General features: G+C 33.6%; 2 protein-coding genes across 2 annotated transcripts; one reads left to right on the forward strand and one right to left on the reverse strand.

The window, feature by feature from the left end:
* Positions 1-868: 868 nt before the first annotated feature.
* On the forward strand, positions 869-2,916 carry LOC105114575 (pectate lyase-like). Its single transcript, XM_011011152.1, has 4 exons — positions 869-1,059; positions 1,321-2,089; positions 2,200-2,442; positions 2,535-2,916. Exons 1-4 carry the CDS (start codon positions 869-871, stop codon positions 2,754-2,756), a joined length of 1,425 nt encoding a protein of 474 aa, XP_011009454.1. The 3' UTR covers positions 2,757-2,916.
* A 2,724-nt stretch (positions 2,917-5,640) lies between these two features.
* On the reverse strand, positions 5,641-10,953 carry LOC105114572 (FACT complex subunit SSRP1-like). The gene is made up of 16 exons (XM_011011147.1): positions 10,683-10,953; positions 9,902-10,087; positions 9,418-9,520; positions 9,116-9,252; positions 8,799-8,882; positions 8,622-8,716; positions 8,346-8,454; positions 7,892-7,978; positions 7,720-7,812; positions 7,367-7,564; positions 7,111-7,256; positions 6,888-7,035; positions 6,574-6,672; positions 6,299-6,475; positions 6,124-6,202; positions 5,641-6,034 (listed from the first exon to the last, which is right to left on the reverse strand). Exons 1-16 carry the CDS (start codon positions 10,734-10,736, stop codon positions 5,904-5,906), a joined length of 1,926 nt encoding a protein of 641 aa, XP_011009449.1. The 5' UTR covers positions 10,737-10,953; the 3' UTR covers positions 5,641-5,903.
* Positions 10,954-12,838: the final 1,885 nt, after the last annotated feature.

Consider the following 12,838-nt stretch of genomic DNA (forward strand, 5'->3'; position numbering starts at 1 on the left):
TTATATATAGGGGCTGGGCATAATAGTTTCAGCTATTTTTAAGAGCACCCTTTCTTCCCTCCAATTCTCTGTTGATTCAAGCAGCTAAGGAGATCCATGCATGGATGGATGGATGCATGCCTGCCTGCCTGCCTGCGAAACAAAAGAAATTGAAAACAACAAAAGAAAAGAGAAGAAAGAAAACTCTGCAACAGCTGATCTAGCTCATCGTTTGGAAGCTGCAAGGCAGTTCTAATTATTATATGTCGATCGTTGGTCTAAAAACATGGTTGATTATAAGCTATTTAAAGCAAGCATTTGATAAAAAAACATTGCTTGCTGGCATGGAGTCAACCATGCGCGAAGCTGAGACAGGCGTGAAAACGAGGAGAAATTGTTGGCATGGAGTCAACCAGGCGCAAGGTTGAGACAGGCGTGAAAAAAGAACAGAAAATAGTTGGCATGTATATGAGCACCACAGGGTCTCGTTTCGAGACCATTTATTCTCCTTGTTAGAGACTAATCGCCAGTCAGTCAATATTTGTTGCTGTGCATGTACTGTCAACCATTAGTACAGAATGGTGTTCCTTTCTCTACGCTTCTAATTTTAGATCTCCCAAGTTATTGGATAGTATTTAAGCATGCCTACAACGTCAAACCAACGTGTTCAATTCATAAACCAAACACAAGCTATGCAGATAGCTCAAAAGTTCACCTAGCTAGGTTCAATTTTTTCTGGTCTATTTCGGTCTGAACCCATTAGAAGATTTACGAACCCACCGCGCCCAGTGGTTCAACCATAGACCTTGATCTATAACGGACCTAGGACGTCCAGGACTACTTTTGGTCATAACTTGTTAACATTCATAATATATTACATACAAAGAAGATGGCAGGGGGTAAGGCCATGCTGATCTTTGTTTTTACTCTTGCAACATTGATTCCAAGCCTGCTGGCAGACCTTGGCATTTTCGACGATGTGTGGCGAAAACGAGCGGAGGAAGCTAAGAAGATGACATTGGAAGCCTACGTACCCGACCCGGAAGAGGCAACCGATGCCTTCAACGTTGAAGTTAACAAGTGAATTCCCGACATCATTTTCTCTATTTCATTATTGATTATCAGTACACAATGTATATATCACCATTTATTAATTTATTTTTTCTCTAAGAAGCAAGCACCTAGATCGCATAAGATAGATAGGAACTTGCTACGCTAACGTTTACGCTCGACCATATTTTTTGTTACAGCATGCAGAATTAATTTACATGGCACATTTATGAAATATTATAAAGATTTTAATAATCTTTTTTCCTTTTGCTTTTATTTAATTGGGGGAAGATACTCTCTTGCAAAGAATAGCAGCAGCCTTTATGGTGCTTTTGGGAGCACAAACATCACTAATTTGGACCTTGATGATATTGATGATAACGATAACGATGCCGATTTTGAACAGTTCGCTAACAGCACTAGAAGGAACCTGAGGCAAGGGAGGAAAAAATACGCAGGTCCATGCCAGGTGACCAATCCAATTGACAGGTGCTGGAGGTGCCAAAGGAACTGGGCAAAAAACCGTAAGCAGTTAGCAAAATGTGCGCTTGGTTTTGGGCGTAGGACTACTGGAGGAATGGCCGGAAGGATATATGTTGTGACAGATAGCTCGGACAACAATGTTATGAAGCCAAAACCAGGGACTTTGCGTCATGCTGTGATCCAAAAGGAGCCATTGTGGATCATATTTTCAAAGAACATGAACATTAAGTTGTCAAAAGAGTTGATAATGTCTAGCCATAAGACGATTGATGGGCGCGGGCACCATGTACACATCTCTTATGGGGCTGGCATTACAATACAATTCATCCATAACGTAATCATTCATGGGATTCGCATTCATCACATTATTGCTACTAGCGGTGGGAATATTAGGGACTCCGTGGACCATTATGGAATCAGGACCAACAGTGATGGAGATGGAATTTCCATCTTCGGCTCCACCGATGTCTGGATCGATCACGTTTCCATGTCTCGCTGCACGGATGGACTCATAGATGCAATTATGGGATCCACTGCAATTACCATTTCCAATTGCCATTTCACCCACCACAATGATGTAAGCTACAATATCATTTCTTATTTAAAACTTAAATATAATTTTTCTTCTTATTTGTTGCAGTGAGATGACGATTTCATATATATATATATATATATTGAGAATTGCAGGCCATTTTGTTGGGAGCAAGTGATAGCTACTCAGGCGATCATCTTATGCAAGTCACAGTTGCATTCAACCATTTTGGCCAGGGGCTTGTACAGAGAATGCCAAGATGCAGATGGGGTTTCTTCCATGTTGTTAACAATGACTACACTCATTGGCGACTGTATGCTATTGGTGGCAGCAAACATCCTACCATTATCAGCCAGGGTAACCGCTTCATCGCACCACCTGAGAGTCATCTAAAACAGGTAAACAAAACAAGATCATGCATTACATTAATTAAATCCTATATATAATACGATAAATACATGTTTTGATGATACCTGCAAATTAAATGCAGGTGACCAAGAGGGACTATGCAACGAAGGGAGAATGGAGTAAATGGACATGGAGATCAGAGAACGATCTAATGATGAATGGAGCCTTCTTTGTTCAATCTGGCCAGCCGAGAACCAAGAAACCGAACAGGAAGTTCATGATCAAAGCCAAACCCGGTGCAGTTGCTACAAGGATGACTCGCTTTGCTGGGGCACTTGATTGCAAACCAGGTAGAGAATGCTAGAAAGATCAAGTCCCATGGTAATCTGTGGAACCTTGAACCTCACGAACAAGGACATGTGAAGGAGAACAATTTTAACGTTGTTGCTGTTATCAATTTGCGTGTTTGTTGGGAGGAGAAATTGGAATCGGAGGGCAAAATACGAAACCAAAAAATGTGAGCATTACAATTAATTATTAATGTACGACGTTGTATTGTCTGTACAACTTTCTTCCTTTTCTTATTTACTCAATGAGATCAGAAACCAAAATATTAATACAATTAATCAGTCTAATTGAATTGAATTGACTAAGTTGTATGAATATAAAAGTAAAATCTTGATCAAATCTTTTTTCATTGAAGTTTATTTGCCAAATTGATGCAAATTCATGGACATTTTGGGAGGTTATTCCAAGTTCATGTGATTAAACCACTAAAACAGGCAAATTCTAGACTACATACATTAAAATTAGAGAATATTAGCTAGCTGCTCTCCCCTCCCCTTAATGCTAGGTTTTAAGTGTCGTTGATTTTGTCTTTTTGGACCATTTAAAGATAGAGAATTCGTCAGTTCTTTCACTTTAGCTTTTCACTCTATTTCTTTTTTATATTTAAAAAATATCAAAAAACATTAATATCCAATAACATTAATAGCAAAACTATATCCAAAAGTTTTAGATTTTGTTATATATCTGACTCAAAAATAATATTTATAATATTAATTATAATATCAATAATAATATTTATAATACAAATAATAATATTTTTAATAATAATAATAATATTAAACTTGTCTAATATAAGTTCTTATAGTTTTTTATCTATCGAAATCAAATTTATGGTTTTTATTTGATAATAATAATATTTTTAAAAGAATTATTAATGATAATGATAATAATAACAATAAGAATAGGAATAGAAATAATAAGAATAACACTAATGATTATAAACTTGGATCTGCACCCAATCAGACTTAAGTTTCTAAGGTTTGTTCCCTAATAAGAATAAAAATAATAATATTAAACTTGTTTTATCCATATTTTTATAGTTTTCAATAAATTCAAATCAAATCTATGATTTTTCTTCAATGGTAATAATAATTTTTTAAAATTTAATAATCATAAAAATAATAACAATATTAATAATAACACTAATAATCATAATAAAAATAAAATTAATAACAATATTAAGAATAAAATTAATAATCATAATAAGAATAACAAAGACAATGACAATAACAATGATAACAACAATAATAATAATTTTAAATTTTACCCTTTAAATTAAATCTATAGTTTTTTTTCAATAGTAATAATATTTTTAAAAATTTTATTAATAATAATGACAATAATAATATTTATAATATTAAATATGTCTAACTCAATTTCTTATACTTTTTAATTTTACCCTTTAAATCAAATCTATGGTTGGTTTCTAATATTAATAATATTTTTTAAAAAATTTATTCATTACTATATTAGAAATATTCATAATAGTAAAAATAATAATAATTTTAATATTAATAAATATAACAATAAACTTACATGACTCAAGTTTAAATGGGTTTGGCTGCAACGTTAGGCTCAAGAACCTTGGGTTTAGTAGCAACATCAAACTTGAAAGCCTTGGATGTGGGTCTAGCTGCAAGATCGTATTATGAAAGTATGATAACTAAATAGAAAAAAAATAATATTAAAGAATAAAATAAAAAATAATTAAAAAGAAAAAAAAAAGCAAAGCACTAATCTAATGAATAGTGCTTTGCAATGAGGGGTACTGTAAAATCTCCTCATGAGATCACAATAATATAATGAAAAGTAAATAAAATAAATTATAAAATTTAATTCTTAATAAAATCGATATTTAAAGAAAAATTAGAAGGAAAAAACTAATTAAAAAAATATGAATCATTTGGGTTAACCTGTCAAATGTAAGATCTGTGTTATGAAAATGTAATAACTAAATAAAAAAATTTAATATTAATAAACTAAATAAAATTAATTAAAAACAAAAAAAAAATATAACTAAAAGTATTAGCCTTTTCATTATAGATTATATAGAATAATTCATAGTAAAGGAATAATCTCTTTTCATTATAATTAATGTTTTATTTCTGGTGTATATCTGAATTACCTCCATTGAGATTTATGAGGTGTCCCATATTCTATGTCTCAATTGACCCTCTAAGTTTAAGAGAAAAATCTCAATCAAGCATCCATTTCTCAATTATATTAAAAATTCAAGAAAAACAATTATGGCACGCGCTGAAACACCTTGAGGGGAAAAACACAGCAAACTTAATATATTATATTTTAACACTGTTCACGGCCAATTCAACAAAATGAAATGGGGGTTCGTATATATAAAAAACAATTCCCCTAGTTACTTGCATGTGAATTCCATAGTTTACACTTGCATGTGAAATGGGGGTTCGTATATATAAGTCAGAGGTTTTGAATCCTGAACCCTATGATCGAGATTTTTCAATATTTTTTTAATTATATTTTTTTTATTTAGCAACATTTTATTTATTATAGATTAAACTACAACTTAAAAAATTTTCTTTTTTTTATTTTGTTTTATATACAGTTATTGTATTCTAATTTAATTTATTAAAAATTAATTTTTAAATTTTTTTCTAGTTAACCCAATTAAATTGAAATTTTGTTTTATTTTTTAATTTTTTCTTTCAGCATTAAAAATAAGTATAGATCAGATTCTTTTTATCTTTTTTATGTTATTTTTTTGGTCAATTTATCTATCATTGTTTTTTTATTATTTTTTTGTTAATATTATTTAAATAATCAATTGGACCTGTGATTCAGGGTATAGAACTTCTTTTTTTTTCTGAACAATTTTTTATGTTGAAATTTTCACGGCGGAACATATCTAGTTATGATGCTAAGCCTTTGGTAAGATGGTTAGTATAAAACCATTTCATTGTCTTTAACCCGAGGAAAAGGCACCCAATTCCTGACTACAAGTAGCCACAAAAGTACCACCACTAATGCTTCATGACACCACCCTTTCTTTTTTATACCAAGTTTCTTTTGCGACGTCGCATGATTCAAGAAAAAAGGCACCATGGAAACATAGAATTCTCAAACCAATGGCATGAAGACAGGAAAATCAAACATAAGAGAAGTCTTAGAACATAGGGCTTCAATCTATTCAACTGTCAGACTCGTATCCAGAGTCTACCATCATTGGCTGTGGGTTCTTGTTCTTGTAATCATTGACTTGCGATTTATACCGTTGTTTATCATCTCGAGCCATTTCTTCGTACGGTTCTTTCTCCTCCGCTGCCATTTGAACAGGTAAGAACAAACGGTGAAATATTTTTAATATTGGCGAGATACCTGGGGCATAACCTAAAAAAACAAAAGCAAACCTGACATAGCATTCCACTTGTCCGCAAGTGCTTTTGTAATCTCCCCAAACACAATTCCTGGGTTACTTTTCTTCACATTCTTTTGCCAAACACAATAATATAATTAGCATACCCAAAACAAGCAAAGAGAAAATCATGACCAGAGATTATTTCAATGGAACAGCAATGAACCCACCTCCCATTCCATTTGCGAGAAGAACATGTAGGCAGATTTTGATCTCTTCGGTGCATTGGGATCCTTCTTCTTTTTTGGTTTTCTCTTCTTTTGGCTTTCCTCTCCATCTCTGCTTTTCCTCTTTGTAACAGCCTTGGAAGATGAAACCTCCCTTTTAAAATCCTTTTTTCCAGAGTTCTGCAATTGGCCATTATTTGGAAATATAATCAATCGAATTACCATATAGCAAATCCTCTTCAATAGGGCACGAAGGTAAAGGAAAATAAATGCATTGCCTCTTTCTCATCTCCACTTTCACTGGCATCAGATTCTTCCTCTCCAGAATCATCAGTAGGAGAACCTCCATCATCCTTCCCGAGGACGAAATCTTCATCCTGCGACATCACCATGCTTAGATTCAATTGCATAAATGCAAAACTGTTAGATCTCAATAGAGGCATAGGAAAACTGTAGAAAATGGAGTGCAAACAAGAGTGGTGCACATAACGCTATGTATTTACATGAAGTGAACCCTGCAATTAAAAGATACTGTAGCTACAAGCTTGCAGGAGATGCAGCACAAAATTCAAAAATAGAGAAAAGAACTTGCCTCTTCATCGCTCTCATCATCACCAGCTTCATTTCTAATGCGTGCAAGATGTGGATCAACAGCATCATCATCATCATTCTGAAGAACAGCAGCCACTCCTTTTGTGGTCTGCATATCTCCCAGGTTCATAATTTTCATGCCCTTCCCACTGTATGATTAAATGAAAGGTAAAGCCATTGAAAACAGTGTAAAATCAAACTGTCAGGTGAGAAATAAACCAAACCTTATGAAGTCAAAAAGATTATGATATTCATTCCTCTGGATGTTCCGAAAAAGATGCTCTTGTTCTGTTTTAAGTCTTATAAGAAGATCAAAGTAATGCATATTTGAGCCACCAGCAGCATGCCTCTCAAATTCAACATAGTCAATCTTGTATGACGAAAGACCAAAAAAAATAAAACAAGCATGTACAAAACCAATTGAAATATATCATATGCATATCAAAGAACTAATCAGGAACAAAATTTGCAGAGCTATACCTCCTCATGAAGAATGAGGGTTGGAGGTTTGGGTAAGAAGAAGAAGCCCTTCTCAAGTGGGTACAGGACACCATCTTCAGCTTTCAGCGATGACTTCACAGCATAACCATCTTGACAGCTACGGAATTTTCCTGGTCTAGTAACTTTGGCACTAGACAATCCACGCAATATAGTGGTGAACACTTCATGAATAAGTCCCTATTTATCCACAACACAAATAAATTTTATATGCAAACTTGCAAGCCAATCTCTTCTAGATTAAAATATCCACATCACAAGAGATGATTACCTTCTTGAAAGAAGAAGAAGAATACATGAAGCATGATCGAATCAGAATGTAACTAGGTTATTACCTTGTAAGATGGCTCCAACTTGTCCTTGTACTTTGTGTACAAAAGATCTTCACTCATTGACAACTTGCTTTGAACTACAAAGTCAGTGTCAAACTGTACAAAATAGAATAATGAATGCCAAACACATCTAAAAACACAAACTGATGTTCAAATGTAATACAATCAATAACACCTGCAACACGATATGCGGGTATAGAGTTTGCCCTTTACGGATGGGTGGATCAAGAGTCACGACAACAAAGGTGTGTGGCTGGTTAAACTGTAAAAAATCAATCAAGCTCACATTAGATTCCATTAGCAATCATTTGATAGCATTTGGTTATTGTCTCAAGATAAAAGAGACAGACAATAAGGACAAAAATGGGTTTGGTTGAAAAGATAGGGACAAAAACATAAAATAAGTCCATCTTTTGGACAGTTTTGGAGTGGATTTCTATACAAAAAGTACAAAGAGACATGTCCTCTTGTACCCTTTGTCCCACTATCTCCGTCTCTCTTATCCCGAAATAGTAACTAAATGCTACCTTTCATGAACATGATTGATTGAAATCATACCAAGGCTCTAAGGAAATCATCATTTGAGACATACATATGCTTATATAAGTGGACAGGTAATTAAAGCAAACCTTTGGAAGCAAAAAGAGGCGGACAACACTGCTATACTGGATTTTGAAATCATTAGCCTGTCCTTGAAGCCGCAGGAAAGACAAATGAAGTTCAACACTGTACCGACCCCTAAATTGAAAAATAGTTTTACAAGTCACATATGTATATATAAAAGAGTAGCATTAAAGAACCAGCAGATGACATGGATTCAGTTATGCTTTTGCATGGAAGTACATGGGTGAGCATGCAAGCATGCATGGGAGGGTGGATGGGGGATCAGGGTCTGCGATTTCTACCTTGGTGTGAGGATTGCAATGCCCTCAAATGTAACAACAGCTTCTTCACCTCCAGCACCAACATCTGCCTTCTGCACAATTAGGTCACGGAAAACCTAAAAAAAAATCAATTGACAAGAAATCAGTAGATACATAGGACATAAAAAAGACAATTGTCATAACAAGGAAGAAACTCACCTGAGCAGGAGGATGATTTTCATCACCAATATATTGCGTATTGTTATTAGGTATGTGAAAACTTAGCTCCATCAACGAATCTTTCTGTAAACATAACAAAATATAATTACTAAATGATAGCATCAATCCTAAACAAGAAAATATAAATGCAGAACCATTATTTTCTACTAGGTACTTAATGCAATTCTGCAATGAAGAAAACAAGAATGTGATAGAGGTAACCCCTGCATATAATTCTGGATTGTGGACCCATATGCATGAAATGTAGCCATATGACTTGCACCGTTCAGAAAGGACAAATAGCACCATAAACAGACCTCATTTGCTCCAGTAGTATCATCCACATGGAACTCCAGGATGACATCATTTTTCCCTTGCATCTGTGTCTGTGAAACATCTGCTAAAGATACCTCAAATGCTTGCTTCGAACCAACCAAAAATGTAAGCATATTTCCTACAAATGATTGGAAGATGTAAGCCAATAGCACAATAAAGAAAGAATAAAAGAATCTCATACCACTAAAGAAGCTAACTACTGTCATAAACAACAAATGCTATAAAGAAAACTAAAGGGTGCAAGACAATCCAGCAACTAGGCAAGTCCAAAAACGTTACCCACCATTTAAGTCAACTTCTCCCCAGTTACGACCACTGACAGATAGCTGCTTCTCTTCTGGTGTTATTCCATGGCTTTGGAAAAAATTGGTCAAGGTAGGTAAGTCCTAAATGGCCAACAAAAGATGAGCAAGGTAAGAAATCACAAACTATAAACATCAAACTTACAAGGAAAAAGGAAATTGAAAACTTCAGTAGAAGTTGTAACTAATGAACGGTCACTGACATGCACCAGGGCTATTGTGATCATTTAACAGACCCACAAACTACATACACAGAAGCTTAAATGTGATGAGAAGTTCATGAAGCCATGCAGGTAGGGATAAGCTAGGTTCCAAGGCGGATCAATATGTTCAAAGTTTGAGAGGAAACGCCATAAATTACCTTGATTTCCACTCAAATTGAATACACACTCTCTGAACATCAAGACAAATGCACAAATAACTTCTGACTATAAAAATATGATAACAAGGACATTGGAGAAAAACCTGATCACGAAATCCAGTAAACTTGTACCAGGGCCCACCTTTGATTAGAACACTGAGTTGATTTGTCCTTGGGACCTTCATCCATGTCACTCCAAGAATGTCAGCTCTATCAACTTCAACTGCCTTACCACCCCCTTGTTTCTTCCATAGAATCCCCCCTGGAGATATCTTAAGGTGTCCAGGGTTCTGAATTTGACAATATGAACATATATGAGATTCCAATTTTCAATTCTCTTTCTTGCTCTCCATTCGAAAAAATAGACTCCAAATTTTACGAGGCATTTCAACAAATTAGGGTAACAATACCATGAAATCACTAACAAATCACATATAAATAAAGCCTCAAATCTGAAAAATTAGTGTATCGATACCAAAGGTATCATATTGACTATAGTAGGGTTTAAACTTAAGAAATGGTTATTATAAAACCACTATTTCATGTATCCATACTAACTTTTCTTAGAAACCCGTCAAACCTAAACCTTAAATCGCTTCTTCTTTTTTTAATAATCTTTTACGATTGTTTACCAATTATTCATAATTTGTTCAATACTCCAAATACGAATTAGCCAACTGATTAGGGTTTCGTGTACAACAATCTACGCACATGATTTTCTAACCCAAAACACAAACAAAGTAGGAATTAGAATAAAATTAGCGTCTCAAAAAGCAGAATTGAAATACAAAAACAGAAAAGAGAAGGAATTAGGGTTCAAACAAGGTATGGTTTCAAAATCGAAGAGTAAAAGTAATAAATTCAAGAGAGAAAGAAGGTAATTACAGTGCCTCCACGGCCTCCGAGCAAGATATTATTGAAGAGATGACCGTCCGTCATTGCTCCTGCAAAACTTTTATTCAGAGAACAGAGAGAGAAAGTGTGTGCGCGCGCGCACGAGTTTCTGCCATTTGGGAGGGATTTTCTTGTCTTTTAAATCGGGAAGGCATGAACGCAGAGACTTCCGTACCCTTGGATTTGAGCGCCAAATTGGTGATCGCTGTTTTCTTTCTTTGTGTGCCGCGTGGGAAGGAAGATAAAAACAAAAGCCTATGGTGGCAAATTACATGTATTTTTTTTTTATTTGAAGATTTTAATTTGATTAATTATACTTGCAAAATTTCTTAGATTATACAAGTTTTATTACCCCAATATTGATGTGGTAATTATATTATTTTAATATTTTTTTAGAGATAATGATACCATGAAATTCTTATATTTTATGATTTTTTTAATTTTTCTTACCAAGATATATATAGATATTTTTGTTAGATATATCTAATACATGCAATGAAAAAAATGGGTGGTCATTTATATGAATCTCGTGATTATGTAGTCATGTAATCCACAATGAAAAAGATAAATCTTAGGAAGTTAAAAAATCAGGTTTGATAAAAATATGACATAAAAATTATCTAAATCAAAGTATCAATATTATTGGTATGAACCCCCAATCAATGATTAATAAATCACGAACGAAAAGTATTATGAAGAATGCCACGAAATTAGTTATACTCTAGTAAGTTCAATTGTTTTTTGTTTAAATAAAGAGAAAAATATGTTGTTCTATGCAAAACACCAATTTTATTCAATAATCTATAGTTGTTAAATTTTGGAGCAAAGAAAGCAATATATAGTCCTCCTAAATAACCCTAATTAAAAAATAGGATGTTAAAATTTAGACTTTAGAATGATTAAGATTTAACCTAGTAAGGTAAAGACTTTACTATGAAGAGAGATCTATCTTGAACATTAAAAAAAACCAACGAATAAAAACTCGACTTAGAAAAAATAATCAAATAATAATGCAGCTTATCTTAGATAGGGTGTACTGGATGTAATGCATCTTCCCCTTGCATAATTAATCCCAGACTCTTGCAGACCATAAGTTCTTAGTAACCATAATACAAGGTGATGACTTTGACATGACCAAAAGATTGATGTCTTCTCCCAAGTGTAGGAGTATCGAAATAATAAATAACCCGGCAAGACCGAGGTCGAACCACAGGAAGGTTAATTATATAAATTATAAACAACAATAATATAACGACAACAATAATAATAGTAACAATACTAATAGTAGTAGTAGAAGAAGAAGAAGAAGAAGAAGTTGATGAGAACTTTGAGACGAAAGATTAATGAAAGGATTAAACAATGATAACAACAAATGTCAAGGTTAGATGATCCACTAATGGTATGTCAAACAAATATAGTATAAACTCTTATTACTCAATTGGAAACCACACACAAAGGAGGTTCTAATTAGATTATAAATTGTTAACATGATTACATTAGTTATCTTATTCGATTAATGCTAATACTTGTAAATGTTATTAGGTATTCATGATTATAACTTATGTTAACAACAAATCAAGTTCCTTTCATAGCATAAAAGTCGGTTATACCATACAATATGGGTTATAAAAGTGCCAAGCATTTGTTGTACCAAGTGTTATACAATATAAATCTAGATTAGTCATTTAAAATGCAGGCCTATCACATAAATGAAAGGATTGATTGATGAGTTTAAGAACTAAAATTAAAAGGACAAAAAGATGGTCAAACTTAGAAAAGAGATGTTGGTGCAGTCCAAACCGGAACACTATTCGGTAATTGAGTCATATCTGAAGTTGTAGATCTCAGATTTAGGTCTACTTTATATGGATGAAAAGGTATATAACTTTCATATGGAACCCAAGATTTAAAAAGGTCATTTAAGTCCAAATTATAGCAACAATGAAGAATTTTGAATCTGTCCTGTAGCCTGAACATTGTTCAGTGTTTGACCCATATCTGGAGTTCTAGAATCCAAATGACATTTTTTTTTTCTTGGAAAGCTGATACAATTTCCTACAACTTTTATGTTTTCAAGTAGTTCTAATTCTAAAGTTATCAATGACGTTTTGGGCAGACAAGAGAAGATAAGGATTGTCACCAAGTCA

This window comes from Populus euphratica, unplaced genomic scaffold, assembly GCF_000495115.2.
Source record: "Populus euphratica unplaced genomic scaffold, PopEup_1.0 scaffold956.1, whole genome shotgun sequence".
Classification (NCBI taxonomy): Eukaryota; Viridiplantae; Streptophyta; class Magnoliopsida; order Malpighiales; family Salicaceae; genus Populus; species Populus euphratica.

Coding starts and splice junctions, on each gene's coding strand:
- LOC105114575 (XM_011011152.1), top strand. CDS start 869: ATGGCAGGGGGTAAGGCCATGCTGATCTTTGTTTTTACTCTTGCAACA. Junction 1,060..1,320: donor TTCAACGTTGAAGTTAACAA/GTGAATTCCCGA, acceptor AATTGGGGGAAG/ATACTCTCTTGCAAAGAATA. Junction 2,443..2,534: donor CTGAGAGTCATCTAAAACAG/GTAAACAAAACA, acceptor AATTAAATGCAG/GTGACCAAGAGGGACTATGC.
- LOC105114572 (XM_011011147.1), bottom strand. CDS start 10,736: ATGACGGACGGTCATCTCTTCAATAATATCTTGCTCGGAGGCCGTGGA. Junction 6,673..6,887: donor ATGATGAGAGCGATGAAGAG/GCAAGTTCTTTT, acceptor GTGATGTCGCAG/GATGAAGATTTCGTCCTCGG. Junction 6,476..6,573: donor AAAGTGGAGATGAGAAAGAG/GCAATGCATTTA, acceptor GGCCAATTGCAG/AACTCTGGAAAAAAGGATTT.